Source organism: Ctenocephalides felis, unplaced genomic scaffold, assembly GCF_003426905.1.
Source record: "Ctenocephalides felis isolate EL2017-DRISC unplaced genomic scaffold, ASM342690v1 CF-g0.4_SCAFFOLD_03570, whole genome shotgun sequence".
In the NCBI taxonomy this organism is placed as follows: domain Eukaryota; kingdom Metazoa; phylum Arthropoda; class Insecta; order Siphonaptera; family Pulicidae; genus Ctenocephalides; species Ctenocephalides felis.
Window position 1 is genome coordinate 21,032,617 of NW_020539724.1, and position 27,803 is coordinate 21,060,419.

Genomic DNA, 27,803 nt, shown 5'->3' on the forward strand with positions numbered 1-27,803 from the left:
TCAACCGATTTGAATAATTCAAATAACATTCGATACCTATTGATGGGGAGACGTGTACATTAGTTTTTGACAAACAAGATACCAAAAATAATGAAAGTTACAGCATTTATAATGATCGAATATTTCAGCACAATACGGGAAGTTCCAGCAATTTAACTATTAAAAACAAAAAATATGAATTACCTTAGTCGAATGTCGAAGAATATTTATAAAATTTTATCAAAAAAAGTACCTTTATAGGTATAAACAAACTACAATTGTGGTTTCCAACCTGTGGGGCATACCCTTAGAGCCTTTCAGCTGTTTTCAAATACTATTTTCGAAAATATACTAACAATTTTGAGATGATATAAAAAAATGAATAAATAAAATTATTTTATGGATATTTTTACATAATACTGTATAACAATTGTAGCCTGATAATTATGAACAGTTGAGTATTTATAAAATAAAATTGTTAGAAAAACCAAGAAGGGTGCAACCATTTTTTTTAATGGAAAACGGGGTGGCGCGGAGCTAAAAGGTTACCATTGTACTACCAATAAGATTGTTTTATGAATTTTAAAACACGATTTGAAGACAGACTAATAGCCTATATTATTACAAATTGGTGGCTTCATATTTCAAAAAATATGTCTGTCCCTATTAGTCCTATAAAGCTTACATTTCCACAAATTTTCACGTGTGATTCTTTTATCTTTCATACAACAAATTCCTTCTAACATTGTAGTCAAGACGTTAACTTTTCCAAAACCTGTACCGCCTATTTATTCAAGTGCATTCGAGTCACATATATGTTTAGTTATTTAAACATATGAAGACTAGTATAAGCCGCTAATGAGAATTTCTAAGAAGAGACATAACATTTAAAAACTGGATTTGAATCCTATGTGACACACAATTATACATAACATACATATTATACATACAGCACCGACTAGGAATGAAATGCATTACTGTACAAATGTAACATATGATGTGAAAAGTAGAAATTTTATTATAATTTTAGACATATGTTATGCACAATTGCACGTGTAATAAGGAAATAACATATCAAGCATAATTTTTTGCTCTTCAGAGGAATCAAAATTTATAAAGTAAAATATTACATTAAAACGTAAGATTCTTGTTAGACATGTAAGTCTAGAATTTTGTATTATGAAACTTTAATAAAGTTTTGATTGGCAAAAAATATGTAAGTCTAGAGCGATTTGGTAGAATTAGATGGATGTTCTAATATTAGACCATGTCAGTCAAATGTGTGACATAAAAAAGTGCTTTTTCAGAAATTTTGGTAAACAATTTTTTGCTTTGATACATTAAGTTTTTTTGAAGCATTTTTAACAAAATTATCTAATAAAATTTCCATGGCACATTTGATTTTTTTTCTGATACCGTGGTGATTAACGTGTTCACAGGTAAACCCCGCATAACACGGTCTTTTATAACACATATTCGTTCAAACCCGATTGAAAAATTGATATCCCCCTCATAACAAGGTACTTTTGAAGCACAGGTTTGCTATAACGCGGTTTGAAATTTGAGCAAAACCCTAAAAAGTAAGAAATATACTAAAACCTATGAAACTAAATATTTATATTAAAATCATGATATGAATGTTTTTTTGAATTCTTGAAACGTTAACCCTTCTTTTTGTACTAGTTGTTTGTCCTGTATAACGCGGGTTCACATATAACGCAAAGAAAGCGTCTAGTAATCACGTGAGGTTTTTAGAGGGAGGGGAAAAAATCATGAAGTATCACGTGAGGGAGGGGTATAGTAAGATATACCTTGTATTTATTTTTTAACTGATTTTTTTTTTTAAAAAAATCAGCATTTACAAAATGTAAAAGAAATTACAATTTTTCTTGTAACAAATACACCTGATAATTAGTAAGGCAGGAGGGCTAATTTTGAATATCACCTCGTATCACCAAGGGAGAGGGGGGTTCCAAAAATCTTAAAAAAAAATCGATCACGTGATTAATGGACGCCCTAAGTTTTTTGAAATGTAGCTTCCGTGTTATACGGGGGTTACCTGTACTATACTTTCCGCGGCAATTATCCAGATGCAAAAGTCGATTTTTTTAAATTTCTAATAGCTGAAAAAATAATTGGTGATATAGTAGACAATTATCGAAGTAATAAAGTTAATTATTTCGGATTTGTACTTTACTCAAAAAGTAATAAATTTACAAGTATGGTTAATTCATTATTATCAATGACTTTTCCCCTTTTTTGTCGAATTGTAACAATGTCAATTACTATTGAAGTAAAATATGTTATACACTTATATAAATGTACATGTAATAATATTACCCATATAGCAAAATATATCTTTTTTGTCTGCCTGAGTCTGACATCATTAATATTTGTCGTTATAATGAATAAAATAAAATTTATTTTAATTAGGCAAAAGTGAGTAGGTACCTTTAAAAGCTACTGGAATAGACAATAGCAAACATAAAATTTAATTTTAATAAATTTAGCTAATTTTTGGCATACATATATTTATATACATTTATGCTTATTTGAATACATTTTGCAAACTAATTGTCTTCTTGTAACTTTATGCAAAAATGGTGGAAAGTTATTTGAAATTTATATAAATAAAACGAAAATTGTAAGACGTTTTGAGTTGGAAATACAACTTATTTTTATAATTTGTATATTTGTAAAACCAATGTAAATGTAATATGTACCTTCACTAATAAAAGTAATGTTAAAAATCATCATACAACCGTATGCAAAACGCAGAAATTAAAAAAATATTTTGCTTATCATAATTCAGTACTACAATGTACTAACTTTATTCAAAAAATGTTAAAAACTTAAGCAACAAAAATGATAGTCTTATAATTTAGTTATAATTTTTTTGAATTTACACTTTGGTATGAAAACAAATAAGTAAGCAAAATTATATTAACAAATTGTTTAAACATTTTTCGAATTAAATAGTAGTTTAACAAAATCTAATTAAAAAAATAAGAATTTGTAGCAATATTTTTAACAAACACAGGCAGATAAGTATCCAGACGTATATATTGATTAATTTGCTCGCTTTCTAATACGTCAATTAATTTTATACAAGCACCTTTCACCATCCAAAGAAAATAATATAGACGGGATTGAGATATATCAATAAATATTTTAGTTATTTATTAATAACATATTTTTAATGTCATAGAAATGATAAAAATCTAAAATATTGAAAAACTTTACGTACGTAAAAATCGAATAAATTCCAGGAATTGATCACAAATAAATTATGGACTATATTTTCATAAAGGTATTTCATGGAAATATTTTTATTTAATTTCTCGAAAAAAATTATCGCATATGACGACCTTCATAAGTAATCAATCAATTACTAATCAATTTCAAACGAGCAATCAACGTCCAACAATTTTTCTTATGGTATGTAATGATTCATTGAACAAATTCATATCATGAATACAATGCATGAAACATGCAAATAAAATTCTAAAATGTTTATAAACCCTGTCCAACAGGAAATTAATGTTGATAATTATTTGATTTCCGATAGCTAAACAGAGAAGACTGTGCGAAATACATTTGAGTTTATTCATTGATATAAATGTGATACTCATTGCATAATAAATTTTGTTGCATCTATTCGTCACTTGTAAACAAACTGACATGGGAATAATTTTATAATCAATCATGTAATAAAATGTAAGAATAAAATGATTTCAAGGACAACGTAATTGGATTGGAACAAAAGTTCTACATAATGAACATAAGAACACAGCTAGTATAGAAATATATGTGTAGTTCGTCGAGAGTTTAGTGTAAAACATTTTAGGAAAAATGATAGTTTGAACACTTTGAACACCTTATTGGTATTATATATGAAAGAAGCTAGAAATTCTAGCTATATATTTTAGCCTAGAATATATAGCTGCCCATCAAGTTTTCTTAAATGAAATAAAATTTGAAAAAAATACGATTTAGAATAACATCAATGAAATCCAAAATATGTTCAAACGAATTGAAAAAAAACTGCAAATTCTGCAAAACTGCAAAATAATGTAAATGAGTGTATATGGTTTGAGTGCTTTATGGTTTGAGATAATTTATCTAAAAAAATTGGTTTACAGAGCCACATGCTTTTAGTAAATAATTCCTTCGATTTTATAGCCATAAAAATCAATATTCGATTTCATATTTAAAACTAAAAGCCATATTATTCGCTAGGTACACTTAATCTATATAAGTATATAGAAATGAATGTATAAATTATATAGAAATGAATGTGTGTATGAATGTATGTACATAGAAATGAATGTGTGTGTGTGTGTATGTATGTATGTATATAAAAAAGAATAGTATGTATGTATGCATCTTGTATATAAAAAGAAATGTATGTATGTATGTGTGTATGTATATAAAAAGAAATGTATGTACGTGTGTATGAATGTATGTACATAGAAATGAATGTGTATATGTATGTATATAAAAATGAATGTATGGATGTATATAAAAATGCATGCAAGTATATATATAAAGAAGAAATGTATGTATGTATGTATATAGAAAAAATATATGTACGTATGTATATAAAAAGAAATGTATGTACGTATGTATATAAAAATAAATGTATGTACGTATGCATATAAAAAGAAATGTATGTACGTATGCATATAAAAAGAAATGTATGTACACGTATGCATATAAAAAGAAATGTATGTACGTATGTATATAAAAATGAATGCATGTATGTGCGTGTATATAAAAATGAATGCAAGTATGTGCGTGTATATAAAAATAAATGCATGTATGTGTGTATATAAAAACGAATGTACGTACGTATGTATATAAAAATGAATGAATGAATGTATGTATATATATAAAATGAATGTAGTACATACTACATAGTACATAAAAATGTATGCATGTACGTATTTAGAAATGAATGATGTACCTGCATAAAAATGTATGCTGAATGTATATAAAAATGAATATATGTATGTATGTAAAAATAAATATATGTATGTATGTAAAAATGAATATGAGTATGTATGTAAAAATAAATGTATGAATGTATATAAAAATGAATACATGTATGTAGAAATACGAAAATGTCCTATGGATTATAAAATTATACTTAATCGCCTATGGATTATATAATTATACCAATCGCCAAAAACAATGTAGAAATAATGCATAAAACTTACTTTGACAACTAATTTCAGATAAAGATAAAGCAGTAAGGTGTCTGAATTCATATTCAGCAGATAAATTGAATTTTTCATATTATGTAGAAATGATGCATAAAGTTATTTTACGTGAAATCATCAATAAGGAATACATCTCAGCACAAAGAAATGTTGTATGAATCTCTTAGAAATCGATGCTTATTAGGATATTTCACTTGCTGATGCTTATCTAAACTCAACGACCAACCCACATCTATTTGCCACTATAATAACTACATGCAATCAAAACTTTGGAATATTGACTAAAACTAATTTTGTTACTTGAACAGTTTTAACATAAATACAAAGTTAAAACAAAATTAAATGTTTTCAGGCTCCGACCTATAAATTCGATACAAGAAACCAATATGGCTGGTAAATTAATAGTGAGTATATCAATATGTTTGAATAACTTGTGTTACAGTAGGAACAGTACTAAATTTGTATAATGGTTACATAATTTGTTATATTATGGTCTACTACAATTTGATATGCCAACTTAATAAAATGTATACGTAGAAAAACTTCATTTATACGTTTATTTTAATCTTTTTGTAAAATATATTTGTTATGCTTACTTGAAACGTTTTAAAATAATGTGAAACAAGATTATTCCCAGTTCGCAGACTCCAGTCATTGACATTTCGAGGAAAAACAAAAATCCTATTAGAACGGAATCTCGTTTGCGGGAATTAAGGTTGGGCTCAACTGCCGCTTTTATGTATGTAGTAATTGTCTAACTCAAAAACATTTTAAACGTACACGAGAATAATTTTCAATAATTTGGATAGAAAGAAAATTTATTACAAAACTGGCAAAATTCATGGAAAAAAAACAGGATTAAATTAATTTAAGGCATGGTAATAAATGATGTTTTTTAAATCGCACTCATAGATAAATAAGTATAAAATTATTATAACAATAGATCTTAGATATGAATAGGATCTTAGATATAAATCGCATTTGCAATTGGACAAACTTTTGACTACTTGTTGATGCAATTGTTGATCTTCCAATGCAATCATGATGCAATAAAATAAAATAAAATAGAAAATCAAATATGCAGAATTGTGCATGATGAGAAAGCAAGTTACTTGAATAATTAGAAAAGGCTCCAAAATGATACATGGAATCTATGTAAATCGGATTTGCAATTGGACAAACTTTGATCCACTTGTTGGTGCAATTGTCGATCTTCCAATGCAATCATGATACAAAAAAAATAAAATAGAAAATGCTGATGGTAACAATCAAATATGCAGAATCGTGCATGATGAGAAGGCAAGTTACTTCAATTGTTAAATTTGAAGTAAAATCAGTATAGATGAAAAAGGGCGCGATATTGAATCGTATGACGCCAAAGAAAAGACTCTAAAATGATACAAGGTTCAACAATCTATGATGAACCGTATTTGCAATTGGACAAACTTTAATCTACTTGTTGGTGCAATTGTCGATCTTCCTATGCAATCGTGATGCATAAAAATAAAATATGCTTATGGTAACAATCAAATATGCAGAATTGTGTTTGATGAGAAAGCAAGTTACTTGAATGATTAATCTTGGGTAAATTTAGTATCAACGAAAAAGGGCGCCAAAAGTTGGTGAGTTGACGCCATAAGGTGTCACAAATTGTTGAAAGCAACATAGGTGACTATCCGGCATATTGCAACGTGATATTTATTTTAACCTGAAGCTACTTCAAAGACCAATTGAATTTTCCATCAATATACCCGAATAAAAATAGACATTTCTTCACGCACACCTATAAATCATATTTGTACTCTGTCCTAAGCCATGCCCTTCAATGCACCCACACATACCTATCAATCCATACACACAACTATCAAAACAATACTCGCCCATCTCGATGAAAACACTACTTTCACATTGCACAAATAAATGTTAAACTTGCCACGATCTTAATGAAATAGAAATCAACCCATATTTTATCTTATTATTAAATAATTTAATCATAAACTAGACTTACTTTGTTAGTGTCCGATAGTCAATGGCCGTCCATTTAAAATATTAAATAAAATCACAGTTAAAAATGATAAAATTGAACAGCTACTGCAGCACACGTGTGACTAACACAATAAAAACGCGTTGTGTGTGAACGCCAAGATTTGTCATGTGCGGCGGCCATATGCAAAATTTAGCGAAAACTCAAACCGATTTGTTCGGGTGCGAATCGTGCTGAGAATGGTTAAACAATTTGCGGATAGATGGCAACGTCGCTCTATTGTTGAAATAGAAAAAGCGGTAAATTGAAATTGAGACAACAATTTGCCACCTGATTCAGCGATTAAAAACATATTGTACAAGAAGATGGTGCAAATTTAAAGAATTGATTACAGTTTAAATTCATTTCAATATTCTATTTAACTCTTAGAAGTCTGGTATGAGCTAGAGCTAATATTTTGTCTAATTTAAGGAGACCCTAAACATCATTGATTGTCCAGGATAGTCCCAAATTTCAATATATATTTTAATTAGTTTTGTTTGTATAAAATTTAACAGAAACAGATACACCAAAAAGACATTAATAGAATTGATGCTTGCTGCAGTTGATTATAAAGAAAATTGTACTGAACTTCATGCAATGCTTAGAACATTTAGAACCCTTGAAAAATCTACTGTAAAAGGTTCACAAGTCAGAAAAATATAATGTTAAATATATAAGTTATGTACTCCGTAACCCTGATTTAAAAAAACTTGAATTATTTATTGATACCTGGGGGGGGGGCGTTCATTAATCGCGTGAGGTTTTTAGGGGAAGGGGGGTTTGACAAAAAAATCACGAAATATCACGTGGGGGAGGCAGGGTATAGTAAGATATCAAGTGTATTTATTTTTTAACTGATTTTTTAAAAAATATTCAAACATTTTCAAAAAAAAATTCTAACAAATTAGTTTTTTCACGTAACTAAAAATACACGTGATGTTTGGTGGGGGAGGGGGAGGGTAATTTTGAATATCACCATGTATCACCAAGGGGGAGGGGGATCCAAAAATCCTTAAAAACTAGCTCACGTGATTAATGGACGCCCCTGGCTTGATTTATTTATTAATTCTTAATTATTGAAAAGTACTTAATTATTTATTATTAAAACAACTTATATTATATTATATTATATTATATCAAATTTATTAAAAAAATATTTTCCACTCTCACCTTCTTCTCAAGAAAATATGGCCACCTTAATTATTTAATATCAGACTCCCAAAAACATCAATTTTAGTCAAAGATTTTCTAAATATTTTATAAGAAATACTATTGATAAGAAAATACTTCCTGACATCCAACAAACTAATTACTCATTTTAACGATAATATAGATTATTTTGAAAATAAAAATTGCAAATTCAAAGCAATGTTAAAATTCAATAGCAAATCGAATCTAAATGAGAAACTAATTTCTTTAGAGATTTGAGAAAATCCATGAGATATTTTACAACAAATATTTTTTCTACTAAAATGATACAAACCATAGAACAATTTGCATTGTAATGGTCATTCAAGCAAATAAGTATTCAATACAATTCCAGTTTGAATTATTGATTGAAAAAATATATATAACGAATGAAATTTCTTTTGAAATGTAATGTAAAAAATAATTATTATTTCAAAGGGTACCTCAAACATCTGTGAATATTGAGATATTATAGAAATTAATACATGAAGTAAACAATTTGTAATGAGTCATTACCACTAGAATCATTATGATAGTAATTACCAATCACGTTATGTCTTAAAACATCCAAACAAATGTCCAATTCAAACCAAACTTTGTATTTAAATCTTGTCCAACAAGATATTTTTAACTACAAATTATAAACTAATGATTAATAATAATTGTTCTGAATATTATTCATCAATGCACAAAAGATACCCAGTTGCTCTTTAATATCAATTTTGCTCTTTTGTATGAAATATTAATAATTACATGGCCAGTGAGCGTAAATAATTATCGAACGCTATTCAGTTTAACATATAAGTCTAGACATAAGCTTTTATAAATTATTTCATCATACAAACAAGAATTTATGTTTAAAAATAAATGTTATTTTGGGGTCCTTAATGAACCTTACACTTGCTGCATATTCAAGGTAATGGAAAAATGACATTGTTATTAACATCCTTGAAAGTCAAAACAATATTAAACGTGTAGTTCAACAAAAAAATGACGAAAAACTGTATATTGTTTTCGTCTTCTATATTACATTACATATTTCTCACAAAAATATGTTTTCTCAAGACCTCACCAACTTGGTAATAGATATAACGACGCCTATCCCACCCAGTAAAGAGAAATTTTATGTAAAATTTACTAGTGATCAACAAGCAATTACTATGGCATTAGTAAATACGAGTTATATTTTATGACTGGACAGGTTTAATGTTATGGTATCTGTCCGATGAAGTAAATTTTGTTTCTAACATATACAGTTTATTTTAAATATTTCATTAAAACAGTAATAATAGTTAGAAATTGGTTGAATTGAAACTAAAGCCACCATAACAAAAGGAATGGAAATTTATTGAAAAAGAATCCTATATAATTATTCGATAACTGAGGAAACGAATTGAAAAAACAATACAGAAGCACTTATTTAATCATATTCATTTGACAAACCTAAAATAATAAAATTAAATAAATAAATGAAAAATGAGATATAATATAAGCAGATCAAACTAATAAGTTATGTGAAAAATAAGAGTAAGAATAAAATTTGAATCAAATAAAATAATTAATAGGGCAAAATCAATGACGACACAAGTTCCCGGAATGTATCATTTTCCTTAAAAAATTGTATTATAAATGGTTGAAAATTTAGGTGGTACTTTTTTCGAAGTATGTAAATCAAAAATCCACAGTTCCCAAAACTCATTTTCCTTCGTTAATTGTTGCTAATTGATTTTTTTAAAATTATTAATTAACAATAATAAATGAAAAAATGATTAGAAGATGCAAAAGAATAAAACGATTATACAACAAAATAAACATTAAAAAAATGTTTCCAGTTGAAAAATACACATTAAAAAATCTATTCAATAAGTTTCAATTAAGATAAAATGCTTTTGACTGAAAATATACCCTGAAGGTTATTTTATAAAGTATGTAGTATCGTTCATTTTTACTTTATTTCATTGGCTTACCTCAATAATATTGTTTATACGTATAATTTTGAATATCTCATTTAATAAACAAGGTATAGCGGGGCACAAAGGTCCAATTTGACTTCGAGCTATTAAATTGTGAAAACAAAACTAATTATATAACAACAATTGGCACATATCAAACAAACAACTATCTGACTATGTTAAGTAAAACTCGCAGCTAATTAATCATTGTAAAATGAGTTTTTTACTGTTTTTCTAAAATTTGTCATCTGTCCCCTTTTGCCCCATAGGCTGGGTAAAAAGGTACTGCCAGGGCCAAACAGATTCAATGTCAACTTTAAATTTAAAGGAATTTTACAAAAAAAATAGCTATTATTCGAATAATGCAAAATATAAATATTATAGTCTGATATTTTGTTAGAAATATTCATCAGCAGAGTTGGAATAACGATTAATCTAATTTATCTCTTGTAAAATTACTTTTTTCGCTTAACTTTTTTTTTTATTTACTAATTTTTGTTGTTTACACTTTTACCAGGGTAAAGATTCAGCTGGACCTTTTTACCCCACCCGCGTGTAAGATTTTATAAAGATTATATAAAAGAAACTGTTGAATCTAACGTAAAAATAGTAATCCACCTTATAGAACAATTAAATATAACTCATATTTAGTAATTCCCTGTACCCGTTAGCAAATAACCTCATTGAACCCAAGGTTCAGATTGGTTATAAGAATAAATAAAAAAAAAAAAATATTTAGAAATTATATTGAGGTCTGTAAACTAAACAACAGTGCTCACAACCAAAAAAGTAACAATGAAAGATAATACTTTTGATATAAGATTTTCAAACCTTATTGCAGATTACTTATCAGACCGTCAAAATATACAAAAAACGCAGTTTCTGAAGTGAATAATATTTTAGGGAAAAAAAATATACTTAAAAGTATAGAAGATATAAACCAAAGTTCAAATCAAGATGTTTCTTCAATTTATCTCCTGACAGGGGAATTAGAATGGTGATTGCTTATATACCTCTTACCCTTTACTTTCGAATATTACTTCGTTTTCCAGATATTGGTAGTGGACCTTTTTACCCACAGACCTTTAAACCCTGCTTTACCCTACGGATAAGCAATAAAAAAATTCAAATGAATCCTTTAATAAAAAGCCATATTTAAATGACTTTTATAAGAAATATGCACAAGGAAAAAAGTTAGAAATTAAGGTAATTTATCAAATACAACAATATTTTTTTAATATCTTTTATTATCCGCCAGAATACATTATATACTAAAACCACGCTAACTTTCTAGGCACGTCCACAAGCAACATGTTACCACTTCTGCGGATCGCCTTAGGACTTTTCTCGGTATCAGCCCCCCGGGGTCCCCCATAGAAAAAACAGTTTATTGAATTTTTCATCACGCAGTTACGAACAGGATGTCACATACAGAACATTCATATTAGAATCCAACGCGGTTACAAACACAAATGTCCACACACAAATACATAGCCTACTTTCTCTCTACTTGCGGCTACTTTAAATCGAAGAGGTTATTGGTAAAGGCTGCCGAAGACTATGTTGCTTACACATTCGGTTCGTTTGTTTATTTAAATTAATGGACTGACGTCTAGATAAGTAAAAGTACAGTCAAGTGCGGATGGAATATGTATGAAAGGGATTCGTACTGGAATAATCCAAAATTCAGGTAGAACATACATAGTTTGAAGTTTTCTCTAAAAATAAGCCTTTTCAACGTGGAAATTCACTAGGTATTCCATTTATTTAAGAGATAAATATAAGAACAAAAATAATCATTAATATGAAATAAATTTTCCGGATTAACCAACTAAACTCTTACGAACTCTCAAACTGGTGGTACATCAATCATACCACCCAATAAGGCAAAAAATATACCAACAAGCAGTGGCGTGGAAACCGGCTCAGCCCACCCATCAATTTCAAAAAATTATATGGGCTAATATCTCTAAAAAAAATAAAACAAGCCCACTGGCTGCCAATCCAAAAAAAAAAAACGAGCGCACCCATCAAAAATTTGGTTCCGACGCCACTGCCAACAAGTATTTTGCGGTAAAGTTATACAATTTTTAATAACCACGATAATCAAGCATTAAATGCTAAAATCTAATTATTTAATTCTTATTTGTCTTGTAAATAAGTAAAAATTTATTTATTGCGAAAAGTGTCAATATAAAAGCACTAAATTTTACACAAGTGCTTTCCTAATTATATTTTAAACCTTTCCACTCGCGAATTGCGTCATTTATATATAATTTCTTATATTTATAATATATAATATATAATCATTTACATTTAATTTGGCTCTCGGCATCCGAGAGGAAAGGGTTAAAATAATTTCATTAATGTTTCAATATATAATTCTCTTTTTTTGTTTCTTTCCAAGTGCATATTGACAAAAAGAGAAAGACTTTTTGATAAGAGTTACATAGAATATTTATACTTTTACAGTGGTTTCCAACCTATTCGTATCACACCCCCCACGGTTTTTATATGGTAGCGCCCATAATGCTTCTAACTATATAATTATATAAATATTCAACTAATATATAATTTATTTATTAGGCTACAAATTAATTAACAATAATATTTGAAAAAAAATACATGAAAATAATTATCTAATCACTCATATTATATAGGGTAGGAAGGGGGCACAAAGGTTCAATTTAACTTTGAGCAATTATATTGTGAATATAATTGTATATTATATAGGGTAGGAAGGGGGCACAAAGGTTCAATTTAACTTTGAGCAATTATATTGTGAAAACCAAACCAATTACAACACAACAAATAATATATATCAAGCAAACAACTATTTAACTATTCAGTGAATCATCTAATTCATGGCAAAAATATGTTGTTTTTTTCTATTTATCAAACATTTGTCACCTGATCCTTTTTGACCACATAGGCTGGGCAAATTGGAACAGCCAGATTGCAAATAGATCCAAAGTCTTATTTTTAATTTTGAAGGCATTTTGCAAAATAATATCTACAATATTCAACCAATGTAAAATATAAATTTTGTGAAATTTATAGAGATAAAATTGTATATAAACTCGATCTGGTATTTCGTAAGAAATATATATCAGCAGTCTAGAAATAACTATTATTTTGATTTATTTCTTATAAAATGGCTTTGTTAAACTGAATTTATAATTTTATTTACTATTTTTATTGTATACGTTTTTTCCAGGGTAATGGTTCACTTGGTCCTTTTTACCCACTCCACATGTAAGTCAAATTAATACGATACCTCATAAAATAATTAAATAACGTACACTTATCATTTGTATTAAGGTCTTGTAAACTAAGCAACAGAGTGCAAACGAATAAAAAAGCTAACAACGAAATAAAAAATACTTTCATTATAGATTTTCAAACATGTCCATTTATCTTCTGATAGCGTCTTTGCTTGAATCAAAGCAATTGCTGATTGCACATCTTTTCCCTCTACTTTCAAATATTGGTGTTAAAAAATTGTTAACTTTACTTGTTTTTGGGATATTGGTGGTGGACCTTTTCACTCGCGAACCTTTGAGCCCCGCCCTGTCCTCTCATTTCAACCTTTTCAGAATATATTATAGAAAACAGTATTTTGGAATCAGCTGTACGCCGCCGTTCTAATAGCATCGCGCCCCACAGGTTGGAAACCACAACTCTTACGAAATTAAACATTTCAATATAACGAAATTAGGTATCAAATCATTCGAGAAAACAATATTTTACTAACATTATTAAATTAATAAGTAGTATTGAATTGAAATGTGGTAAATTTCAACGCTTTGATTTAGTATTATGCATTCGAACCGAAATCGTTAAATGTTTTGTTTCTAAATTTAATTTTTTATTAATAATTTTACTTTAAATCCTAAATAATTTAATTCTTTTATATAGACGTATCATTAAAAGAAATGCAGCCTGACTTTCTAAATATGCAAATAATAAAAAATAAGTTTTCAATCCATAACGTTAAAAAATATTTTTAAAAAATAAATAATGTTTTAAATAAACAAAATTAAAATTAAAATTATTGCTAAAAGTTAAGAATGTATATATATATATATATATATATATATATATATATATATGGGGGGGGTTTGTATATAATCATATGAATCTTACCTTGTTAGAATTAGCTTTAACTGCTTCCTTGACTGGCGAATTGGTTGATACTGCATTTGAAACTTTGGCTGCAAATAAAAAATAACATTTAATAGCATATAAACTAATACATATGTATATATTTATATTTATATACATGAAAGAAATACATATATAATTTGCATTTTATTACCAAGCATCATGACCCGAGGGTCTAAAGTTAAAAATATAAAAGTGAAAGGCTTTCTTATATAAACGCGGTCAAATTCATTAATTCTATCTGTTGATTTGCATATCCCAATCTATTCGAAGACGCACACGAATATATTTGTTATATGTATGTAATAAGTGTGTGTGTATTTTTGATATATATATATATATATATATATATATATATATATTATACTACTTGTGCGTGTGCTCTCAGATATTAATGCCAATTTAATTACAGGAAACAGGAAACGTACAAATAACCGTAAAACCAATTTTATATAGCAATATACCCATATATACAGGTGGGTACATACAAATCAGTAAGTATAGAGGAAATTGGGTACGGTCGAAACGATTTTCATTCTGTAGGAAATGTTATAGATCCTATAATATCAATTTGTGAGTCAATTGATTGATAAAAAGAATCACTTTATTGCAAAGTTTTTTATACATAAATGTAAAATTTTGACATTGTGATTAATAAAACTATTGAAAGTAGTTTGAAAAAACAATTGCCGATCGCATTCGAGAATACTTGCATATATATACAAGGATAAACAACCAGCAGTAGTGATATCCATTTTCATTTAGATAAATAGATCTAAAAGACGTTTCCAAGTGAAAATAGTCCGGATCTAATTAAATAGTATATTACAGCTAGAGTAGGGGGGTCCAAATTGACTTTAAGTAATTGTAATGTATAAAATAAATCTATATACTATAAATACTATATCATAACTCATAACACGTATCAAAAAAATCTATTGCGTTAATAATTCCCTGTTAATTCCTAATCACAATAAATGCATTTTTTTACTATTTTTGTAAAATTTGTCAATAGCCAAAGGACTCAGGCTGGCCAATACGCAACCAAACTATTAAATTAGGTACAATTTGACCAAGACAAAACTGTATACCCCGGTTGGTTCTTGTTACCTCGTACACATAAACATCTGTTGAATGAAATTTGATATTAACAATCTTATAAAACAAATAAAATTATAAAGAAAACAGTGTTCACAAACAAAAAACTAACAACGAAGAAAAATATTATTGTTATAGATTTTCAAACATTGCCGTTTATATAATCTGATAGCGACGTTGTGTCATTTAAGTCGATGGCTGATTACAAATATTATCCCTCTTCTTTCAAATATTATTGTTAATAAATTCCTAACTTTATTTGTTTTTAAGATGTTGGCGGCGCTCTAACCTATTAGATAAATTCTAATAATAAACATCTATCAAATATAGATTGGCCAACTGATATTAAAACAGAAGTTCTGACTGCTATTAAAAATGAGAATACAAAATATTTTTATTGGAATTGCGATTTTTTATAAAACTGTCAGATTAAACCATTGACAATATTGGAATATAATATATTCATAGGAATTAAATTGCCAAAATATATGTATAATTTATGTAAAAATGGATGAAAAATGGATAATATAAATTAATATTGAAAATTAAAAAAAATAAAACGTCGTTAAAAATCATAGTCTATACACCTTGGTAAGGAATTAAGGATATAAGGAATGCTCGGGCTTTTAAAACTTTTTGAACAAAATTTTAACATAGTTTGTGACATATACACAATATAACCTATTAGATGATCACATTATATTTAATATAGAACACACGTGTTATTTATTATTTGACAACAGATTAGTTTATGATGATTATTATATTAGTAATTAGGCTTTTATTGTAAGCCCAGTTTGCGCAATCAATTATTACAAATGACTCATTCATCTCTACTATTTGCTTCATAATGTGCAAACAATATGTATTCAAACAAATGATTACTTTAGGCTAATCTAATATAAATATATATATATATATATATATATATATATGTATAAATTATATTTTTAAATATAATTATAATCAGCTGTTTTTTCATCATACTTAATTATCTTTTTACTAAAGATTAAGTTACAAAAACTATTCAAATCAGAAATAAATTAGTTGAAAATGATATGTATTTAGTATTTACACATTGCTTAAAACTTTTGCATACAAAATAGTATTTTATATATATTTATCAACATGCCATTGTACTTGGAGCAATATATTTGATTGAAATAATAAAATCTTTACCAAAGTAAATGCAATAGCTGTTTGATCAAAATAATTCAACTCTTAAATGCTACCTAAAATCCTACTTTTATTTTAAATTATTGTGATACCAGATAAGATTATATTTCAAAATTATTATTTAAAATTTATTTATTTCAATTAACACCACGTACTTTTTACTTACTCTATCTGGATCTACCAACAATTATTGACAATTTTGCTGCAATTTGATGCAGAATACTGCAACACAGCAATACTTCGGTTTAGTAAAGATATAAGTTTATTCAATATTTAGGAATTCCGATAAAAACATTTGGTGTTTTAGAAAATCAGATTTGTAAAAACCCTATCAAATAATTACAAAGCGAGTATTTCATTTAAATCTTATTACCATCAGTTATATTTGAAATGAAAGGCAGACTTAATACCATAAAATCGGTTTCTACACATCTGCTTTGTCTAGAGATCAACAACTATAATGGGAGTTTGCCTTAATTGTCTGTTATTAGCAATAATTACATTGGCCAGAGGCACAAGGCATAAAAAACAACGGGCTTGGAAAATTTTCTAACGAGACAGAATTTAGAGCAGAATTTATGTTGTTTAATTTTGGATAACATATAAATGTTTTGTTAATTTTGTTGGAAATTAGAAAATTCATAATGGACGAATCTAGGTTACAATTTTCTTTTTTAATTACTAGCCATAATTAGACGAAATATTACATGAAAAAAATGAAGTTTGTGTAATTTTGAAACAAAAACCACATATACGAGTCATCTTCCTCAAATTACCTTTTTAGGTATAATGTTTCATATTACAAATTTTCTTTTTCTCATATCTTAACAGCAATCAGAAACTTACGCCCTATGAGCTGTTGGGCTTAAACTTAATGGTTAATCCATTCATATTTAAAGATTTTATTACCAGAATTTATCCGATAGGGCTAGCTTTTATTGGTGCAGCAATGCCGAAGAATATTTTTACTTGCTATCTATATTTCCAAGTGAAAATCGTCGTCACTGCTGCCTAACAACAGGCTGCTCGAAGTAGGTATCGAACCCGGGACCTCTGAATCAAGTCCCATCGCTCTTAACCGCTTACTTACGGGCAAACCCTCAATAACACGATTGATGATTGATCTGATTGATTGACATGATTACTAATTGATTTTAGTATAAAAAAATGCATTTACTAACAAAAGTCATTATGTGATAATTTAAATACGTTTTTAAATAAATTAATTACCATAAATCACAAAATCGTTTCTATTATTTTCATAAATAATCAATGATATAACAAAATAAAGTAATTAATGAAGAATCATAAATTTTATGATTGAATTTGTAGATAGACGAGTATATTCAAGCCATTAGACATTAACTTTTGATACAACCATTTGAGATGAAATAATTTATATATATCGTAAATCTTCAACTTCCATAAAACACATAATCTATATACATTTACACATATATATGCGTATTCAAATATAGTATTTCCTAATGGGTGATATATGGGAAACAAGTTTTGCTCTATTCTGAAGTTTTTTTCAGTTAATTAAGAGATTACTTACTTACGTAATGAACCCGCGCATAATATAGATTGGTGATTTATACTACATATTTTTTTATTATGTATATAGCTTTATATGTTAATTTATATATGTAAATTATTTATATATATTATACATACATACATATATACATATAAATATATACATACATACATACATATTTATATTATGTGTGTGTGCGTGTATAGTAAAACCAATATAATTTTTTTTATCAATTTTTATAATTTTTTAACCCTATTGTTCAAAACAACACATTCTCGCCGATAGATTCAGAGAAAAATAGTCTTATTATCTATGGAAACATTTTGTTTCTGATTTCTGAATAAAAATATATAATATTCAGAATAACAGCATCCATGTCATCTAATGCTGATTTCTGATTTTCATTTTCATAGCTCATATTTAAATTGTTGAGATTTTTCTAAATAAGTATCAGCATAAACATACATATAAATCTGATGTGATTTCTTAATCTAGTATTATTAGATTCGAAATTAGATGGTTGATCATTATACATATCTGATGAGATTTTTATCAGATTTTTTATATAATACTGATTGCAACAATGACCCTCAGTTGATATTACTTTTTTAAATTTGTACTGAATGAAATTAAGATCTAATTAAAAAAGTATCTGATGATTAATATTAATCATCATTTATTTCACCGTCAGAAAATTGCAAAATTTGCCAAAAATCACACATTTGATAGATTTGGACTCAGATATTCTAGAACCTTATCCATAGACTTGGACTCAGATTTTCTAGAACCTTATCTATGTTAGTCCCAGGGAAAGTATGAATATCAATTCATCATAGTTGATAACTGATATTATAATTAAAAAAGTACGTAATTTATTTCACAATCGCAAATTTGAAAAAAAATATATATGTATATAACCGATACGTGTTAAAATCAGATTTTTCTGGTAAATTTTCCAAGAAAATATTAAGGCCTTTGTAGGGAGTGCCTAATAGTATGTGACCAATGGAACCATTTCTAAATAAATTATCATAAAACATGTTAAAAAGTTAGGACGTAATACCAAATAGGGTATACACATTTATAAAAGTCTCTTGGTTATTTATAATAAATTTCGTAATATGCTCTTTCATACAAAACTTTAATAATTTAATTTTTGTCATTGATATGAGTTTAAAAAAACATCTTAACCAATGGTATTAAACTGTTGATTGATCCATCAGATTCAAATTTCAATTCGGATTTTTTTTTTATTGATATAAAACTTTTGTAAAAGAGGATTGAAATGTTGGTTGTCAAATGGATTCAAATTTTAATCAGGTGTAATAAAAGCCGCAGCAACGCATGGGCGGGCATGCTAGTATATATATGTATGTATTTAAATAAGTATATTATATATATATATATATATATATATATATATGTGTGTGTGTGTGTGTGTGTATATATTGTGTATTTTTGTAAGTTGCATGTGTGTACTTTAAGTTGTATAGAACTTATATGCATATACATATAATTGTATACGCAATTTCAACAGGAAATAACGCAATACAAAAGTGACAGTAGCAAAACTGTGGGAAACAAAATGTACGAGCACACCACACGAATATTATTGTACAATTATACATATAAAAACATACATACAATCAGTAATTACATCAATACACAGAAATATATACATACACACATATATATATACAGGTGTACATAGAAAGGTAATAATTATGTAATAGTAATGGTCAGTTGTACCTGTCAAGATAATTGGGCACAAACAAATACATACTTATTTTGTTCGTGATTTCAATATACATATATATATATATATATATATATATATATATATACAACTATAAATGTCGGTATAGGCACAACCATCGCCTACCACATATTGCATACAATATCAGCAACAAACTATCGGAAAATAATTATCTGACACACCCATCTATAATTTCATAATAATTCATGCTGCAATACAAATGCGGAAAGTTCAATGCATTTTTAAATATATATATATATATATATATATATATATATATATATATATATATATATATATATATATATATATATATATATACATATATATGCGTTAGCAATAATATATATTATTAAACTTCTTTTTTGAAAAGGATTCAATTCAAAACTAGATTTCCGACCACGATATTTTACTAGACTATTTTTTAAAGCTTTAAAGTATAATAAAGTATTCAAAATTAAAACTCATAATATATAATTATATAAAACCTAATACTGAAACACATTATTGAATTTAATAATAGTGTTGCAAAAGCTCAAAGCTCAAAGCTCTCAAAAGAAAATACGCACAAGTGAACAAGCAAAGAATAGAAAACAAGAGTAGCGTAGTAAATTTCAATTACAAAAATAAACCATAAAAGTGCAGTTACCTAAATGTATTTAAGAAAAAATATACATACACATGTATTTAAGAAAAAATATACATTGTTTCTCTTGGTAAAAAAATTAACTTGTGGTGCATGGCATCGTGCTTTATGGTATATTGCTGAAACTTTCCGTACCGCATTTTAAACTTTTTAAAAGCTTTAAAAAATTTTGAAGACAAAAAAAAAACGCCCTTTTCGAAGATTTTGAAATTTCTTGAAAATATTGAAACCCATTCAAGTCGGTTGAACTATATAAGTAAACTTTAAACATTATTAATCTTGGTACAAAACCCAAAGAAATGGAATCAAAATTTGTACTTATTATTGAAGTCTTTATAATTTGATGTGCATGTGCCTAATGATTATTTTTGACTGCCAGATGGAATTTTTTTAATCTTTTGAAGTAAATTTTAATCAATTCTTTTTATCCCGTATCATCGAAACGGCTAAACCTGTCTCTCTCAGAAACATGCGTATATACACACACATATGCATCCATTTTTGGCAAGTTATGGCGAAAACTCTAAAATTATGTAATTATTTCCGTCTGTAGTCCTAGAAATATTATTTACGGTAACAGTTCCAAAGCTTAATTGGAAAAAATTGACCACAATAACCAAAAAATGATTACAATTTGACCGAAGCTTTGGTGGTGCTTAGAAGCTCATAATTCTCAAATTCCATAGAATAAATTTTTATCTATTTTTAACTTCCCGTAGGATAAGTTATAGTAATCGCAAAAAAATCGGAAATAAATATTTTTATATATCTTTATACGTTTCAAAGGTTTCTAAATATTTTGGCATACTTTAGAAAAAATGGATGTATGTGTGTATGTATGTGTGTGCGCATGTGTGTATGTGTATGTGTGTATGTGTGTGTACATGTGTGTGTGTGTGTGTGGATACAAATTTTCGTCGACGATTTCGGGAACACCGATCAACTAATTTGAATAATTCAAAACACATTCAATTCGTATTGATAAGGAGACGTGCTGATTAGTTTTCGGCGAGGGCAGGTCTAGCCGTACCGAAGATACGTTGCAAAAAGTGCGAAAAATGGAAAATCAGTTTTTAAGAAAACAGAGCGTCCGATCTTAATAATTCCAAAAACATTTTACAAGATGAAGAACTGATTAAGGTCCAGCGGTAATAAACTCTCAATAAAAATAAGTTAAAAAAATGGCGGTCAAAAATGTTTATTTGACATATGTACATCAAATTATCAGATATTTTATAGAAATTTTAATAATGTGTACATATTTTGTGTGATTTTTTTTGGGTTCCGTACCAAGATTTTTTATTACGGTACGGGAAGTCCCAACAATTTGCCATGCACCCCACTAGTTTTCATGATAGGTACTATCAATACTGTCAGTTACCCCATTTTGGCATGACGTTGAATTCTGGGACATTCTGTATATGCATCATATTATATTATTTTATACTAAGTAATGCAGCAGTAAGTTCTAAGTAACATTATATTATATTATATCAAATATTTATAATTAAATTATATTATTGAAACATAGGCACTACAATATAAATGAGTTAGCGCGTGTGAGTTATATATTCGTATCCAACTGAGCCGGATATACATAAAATGTATCCACAAAACCCATAAATTCTTCAACACAAGCGACTTATTATTTATGTACAAGCGGCTATCGATTCAACTCAAGGAGCATACACAAACACTTAGTTTATACATATTTTCCATAAAAAACATATACATATATGTGTATATATATTAACTTGTGTGTGTGTGTTTATAAACATATTTATGTATAAACATTACACATATAGATACATAAAAACATGCACACACGCCGTCGACCGTCTGTCTGGCCTGCCTTTAATTTTAACTTTCACTCGGCGAGTTCGAACAGCCGAGACAAAATATCATTTATAATGATATCTCTCGTTAATATCATTAACTTGGTACGGTATCATGTAAATCTGAATAATATTGGAAATGTTTTTACTGAGCGCAGTGAATGGTATGAATAATAAATAAGTTTGCTGAAAATATAAGTATAAAGTAAAAGGCATAGGTATAGTAGCTTGCCATCGGTTTGTTAAGGAATTGAATTATTGTTGCAATTTTGGATTGAGTACCTTTCAATAGGGTAATGATTTATCGGTTCACAGAATTTAATACAACACTATTCAAAATTATACTGCAATGTGTTAGTAGTAGAGAGATTGGGTACGGTTGTGCCACTTTTTTATGATCATCAATAAAAATTTTGTTAATTTACCAGTTATATATAATCAGCTATAAATAAGGTGATCTATCTATCTGTATACAAGTAACAGTTATTAAGTAAGAAATCGAACAAGAAAACTCACTTTTGACTCTTCAAAAGCAATAGGTCCTTAGATCATGTTAATGTAAGGCGCTGACTCAATGAAATAATGTAAACTTGTTGGAACAAACATACTTCATCTTACTCTCTTTGGGCCCTATCTCAAAATCATTATAGTATAGCTGTTATGACGACTGTCACTACTGTAAAATATATCAAATAGAGACGAAAAAGAGACGTTGTTGAAGAGATGAAACATCACAACAACATATAAAAGTATGAAGTTTTAAACGCTGTTCAAAAGTAAAGATAGAAACCCATAGGAATGTAAACAAAATTTATACTTATTGTTAAAATCTCTATAAAATATCTGATAATTTGACGTTCATATGTCTAATGATCATTTTTAACCGCCAAATGGCATTTTTTATCAGATCTCCGAAACCGCTAGACCTGCCTTCATGAATGTTTGATCAATTCTTCATCTTGTCAATACAAATAGAATGTTTTTTGAATTATTCAAATCGGACGCTCCGTTCTCTTAAAAACTGAGATACTGTTTTTGGCACTTTTTGCCCCATATCTTCAGATCGGCTAGACCTGCTTTGCCAAAAACTAATCAGCACGTCTCCTTATCAATGCGAATCGAATGTTTTCTGAAATATTCAAATCGCTTCATCCGTGTTCCCGAAATCGTCGACGAAAATTGGTATCCGAACACACACACATACACGCACACACGCACACATACATCCATTTTTTCTAAGGTATGCCAAAATGTTCAGAAACCTCTGAAACGTAAAGATATATACAAATTTTCATTTTCGATTTTTTTGCGATTACTATAACTTGCCCTACAAGAACTTAATAATGCGAAACAAAAAAAGATATAAACGCTTATAGTTTTTGCAAAACTGAACACGATATATAGAAAATATTTAACACAAATTTAATTGCAGCAACCGCATAAATGCAAAAAATTAAACATTAGAAAATAAAATATGTCAAAATAAAGACGATCTAGAATGCAATATCATTTTTGTGCTTACCACTAATTTATAATAATAAACTATAAAAATATATAAAATGTAGTATGTTTGTTTATATACTTAATATAGAAAAAAGTTGAAGAACTAAATTTACAATTGACTAATACAAAATCAATACTCTAAGGTAAGCACTTGATATTCAATGAGTATATTTGTTACTGGACTTCATAGTCATTTGTCAACTCATGGTGTACATCAGTCTTGGCAAAGACATGCTAAGGATAAAATAACTCGTTCAGTTGTAAATATTTAAATTAATTGCGACAACTAAGTTTTACAAGGCCAGTAGATTTTACTTAAATACTTCTGTTATGTTCATATAAATGCTTTAAACCAGTGATTCCCAGAGTTTCAGAGGTCCAGGACAGCTTTCGAAGGGTCCACTTCAATAAAAAGGAAGCATGGAGATCCACGATTGTGGATCACAAAACACCTTGTTGATATCTATTTCATTATTATTATGAAGTCAATTAATAAATGTCTTAACTTGGACTTCACTTTAAATGTATAATACAAATACAAATTTATAGAAAAAATCGATATCGGCTAAATAGGGGATCCATGGCCTAAACATGTTTGAAAACCTATGCTCCTAGACGGTTGAAATACTAAGTATTTTGTCGGCAATTTTCCGATCCATATCTAGACTAATTTTGGTGATATATAAATTTTATACTCCAGCGAAATTTATTACAATATTATGACCGTTTACAATTTGACATTATATAATATAGTGAAAGATAATATACGATGAAATAAGTTGTATGTTCTCAGATTTATCATATGGCTCTCTTGAATACATCTATTTTTTTATATTTAAATATGTTTTCTATTCATTTCACTGTTAATGCAATTGACTTATGCAATAATGGAAACTTGTTCTAACAAATTCACTTCATCTTTCTCCCTCTCTACCCTATTTCAAAATCAGTATAGTTAGCTATTATGACGACTGTAACTACCGTACCCTGGCACACCCAGTCTCCCCTAAATTTAAATCTAGTCCAGAAAAAATTAATAAGAGATGGATATTTTCTTTTTTCCAAATCTTTCACACATCAATTCATATATTATTTAAGCAAATATTTATTTCAAAACTGATTAAAAACTATGCAAAATTCATTTAATAAAATCTAAACAAGATTTGCTTTCATCATTCATGATTGTTGATTCAATTCAAAACTTTAACCTGCATGTGTGTTTAATTTATTATTAATTATCAATTCAATCAGGTAATTAATCTTAACAATATAATAGACCATTACCGTTTGCATGCATAGAACCAGAAGCAAATAAGTACTTAACCATGTGTCATAAAATTTACTCGTGTATAACATAAATAATATTACGATTGCACCTTTATGCCTATTTATAATTGTATAAATTCATATTCGGTTAATTTATTTGGATAACACACTCAAAACAAATAAAAAAGCAAAAATTATTCTATAATTTTGATTTTTGAAGTAAAACTTCTTTAAGCGCGACTAGGGTGTAAATCCGTAAACAAATGCAACGGAAATAGCGTTACGCCCAAACTGCACGTCCATTCGCTCTCGATGAGATCATTTCAATACGGGTCGCTTGAAATTAGTCGTTGTGTATATGAATAGAATTCTGTCGTTGTATGTGTACCGGCATCAACGTTGTATGCGTACCAGGACCAACGCTGTATGCGTATCGATATCAAAAAGGAAACCGGCATAGATAAATAAACATTTTAAAGTTACATCGCAATACAAATCTTGATTTAATGAAAAACGCCTGAATCAGAAAAATATTTTACTCTATTCCTTGAAAATAATAAAAAAATAATTTATTATAAACAAAATTGATTGATTAGAAATCAATCCTATATTATTCGTAGTTTCTATAAATCTTTTAAGTTATTAAAATGGAAAATATTTTTAGGATATTGCAGCTGTTCAAAAAATGAGATTATATCGCCAGCAAAAAAGTAAAAAAAATACAAGTGATCAATGAATGTATGCTAATTTTAATTACATGAAGTTTTTCAAACACAATTACATGATGAGTGAAGTTGCGAAAACAATATTTGTTTAGGCGTTGGTTAACATAATCCACTGTGTGAACGAATATTATAGAATTTATTAATCACCAATTACTTCATTTCTCTAATGAAGGTTCATTTCTAAATGCTAATTACAATGACAAACCGATCAGGTCATATTTGAAGTATCACTTTCATCACATTATTGTTTTTAAATATTATACATATTTTTAATGCTATTATAAATATATAATTTATAATTTATCATTATATAAATGTGCATAATGGTTGACACTAATAAATGTGTGCATCAAGAGTCACGTTTTCGGGCGAACGGATCAAACGATTTGAATGGTTCAAAAAACATTCGATTCATATTGATAGTGAAAAGAGCTGATTAGTTTTTGGCGAAGGCAGGTCCAGCCGTTTCGGAGATACGGAGCAAAGAGTGCAGAAAATAGAAATCGACTTTTTAAGACAATGGAGTATCCGATTTGAATGATCTAAAAAACATTCAATTAGTAATGATTGGTCGAAGTGTTTATTAGTTTTTGGCAAAGGCAGGCCCAGCCATTTCGAAGATACGGAGCTAAATATATAAAAAATGGCAGTTTTTGAGAGAACTAAGCGTCCGATTTAAATGATTCAATGAACTTTCTGCTTGTCTTAACAAAATAATTGATTTTGGATTTTTTTTTAGTTTTTTTTGTGTATCGAAAATAATTCAGATTTTATTTTTATACTGACTAAAGTTCTGATATAACTTAAACAATTAATTTTAAATTTGCAATTCAATTTATATAATTCTTATAAATATTAGACAATGTTACAATATTTATAATAATTTATTTGAAAACATTCAGTATTCCTCAAACATTTCGTTACGGTACGGAAGTTCCAGCAATTTGCCTTAAGGCACGATTCCATACACCCCACTAGTTTTTCATTTAATCATATAGAACAGCGATCACAGAGTCAACAATATTTCGAGTGATTTTAATAAAAATGAGAACGATATAATCAAAATGATTTATTTATGTTTTAATTGTTTGCCAATACGATTAAATCCGATTAACTGGACGATCCCCGTTTCATGTGAATGCTTGAATGCACAAAAATGACAGGCCAGCTTGAATCCTTTCACATTAATTTAGAAAGCCATTGTAAGAAAAAGTGTCACACGTTTATTATGCGACAGAAGATTATAAATATACATTGAATTATGCATATGTAATGAAAGTCAAAATACTATGCATTGTAAATTAATTAACAACATGCTTTAAAAATATGTATGTATTATGCGGTGACTTTTGTATACTTATTTATTTAGCGCAACGGGGTTTTTAGCATTTCAAATTTGAACATTTACGATCGAATAAATCACATGATATAAACTGAAATATCATAAAGTTTTACAAAAAATTACAAAAAATATAAAGTAAATAAAATGCAGCCAGGTATGCGTCAATCCAGGCATGACGAAGGAGATGTATCATTTAAACAAATCTTTTCACAAAAATAAATTCACATAAAAAAGTAATGCAGAATACTGTTGATGATATCAGTTATTAGCGATTCTTATACTTTATTTATATTTCATATTGAAAAAGCACTAATTTTAATGTTATATATTTATTTACAGATGATTGGTGATAATGACCAAAAATCATAATAAAAAGTTTCGATTG

General features: G+C 27.9%; 2 protein-coding genes across 3 annotated transcripts in view; both read right to left on the bottom strand.

The window, feature by feature from the left end:
• LOC113382912 (MICAL-like protein 1) overlaps positions 1-7,324 on the bottom strand; it is a 34,957-nt gene extending 27,633 nt beyond the window's left edge. For both annotated transcript variants that reach the window (XM_026621161.1, XM_026621160.1), the window contains exon 1: positions 7,210-7,324. The gene's annotated coding sequence lies outside the window, so the exon portion shown is untranslated. The remainder of the gene's footprint in view (positions 1-7,209) is intronic.
• Positions 1-27,803, bottom strand: part of LOC113383569 (MICAL-like protein 2) — a 39,792-nt gene that overhangs the window by 4,978 nt on the left and 7,011 nt on the right. Inside the window, exon 3 of the mRNA XM_026621825.1 lies at positions 14,514-14,581. Coding sequence (XP_026477610.1) covers positions 14,514-14,581 — 68 coding nt within the window. The remainder of the gene's footprint in view (positions 1-14,513; positions 14,582-27,803) is intronic.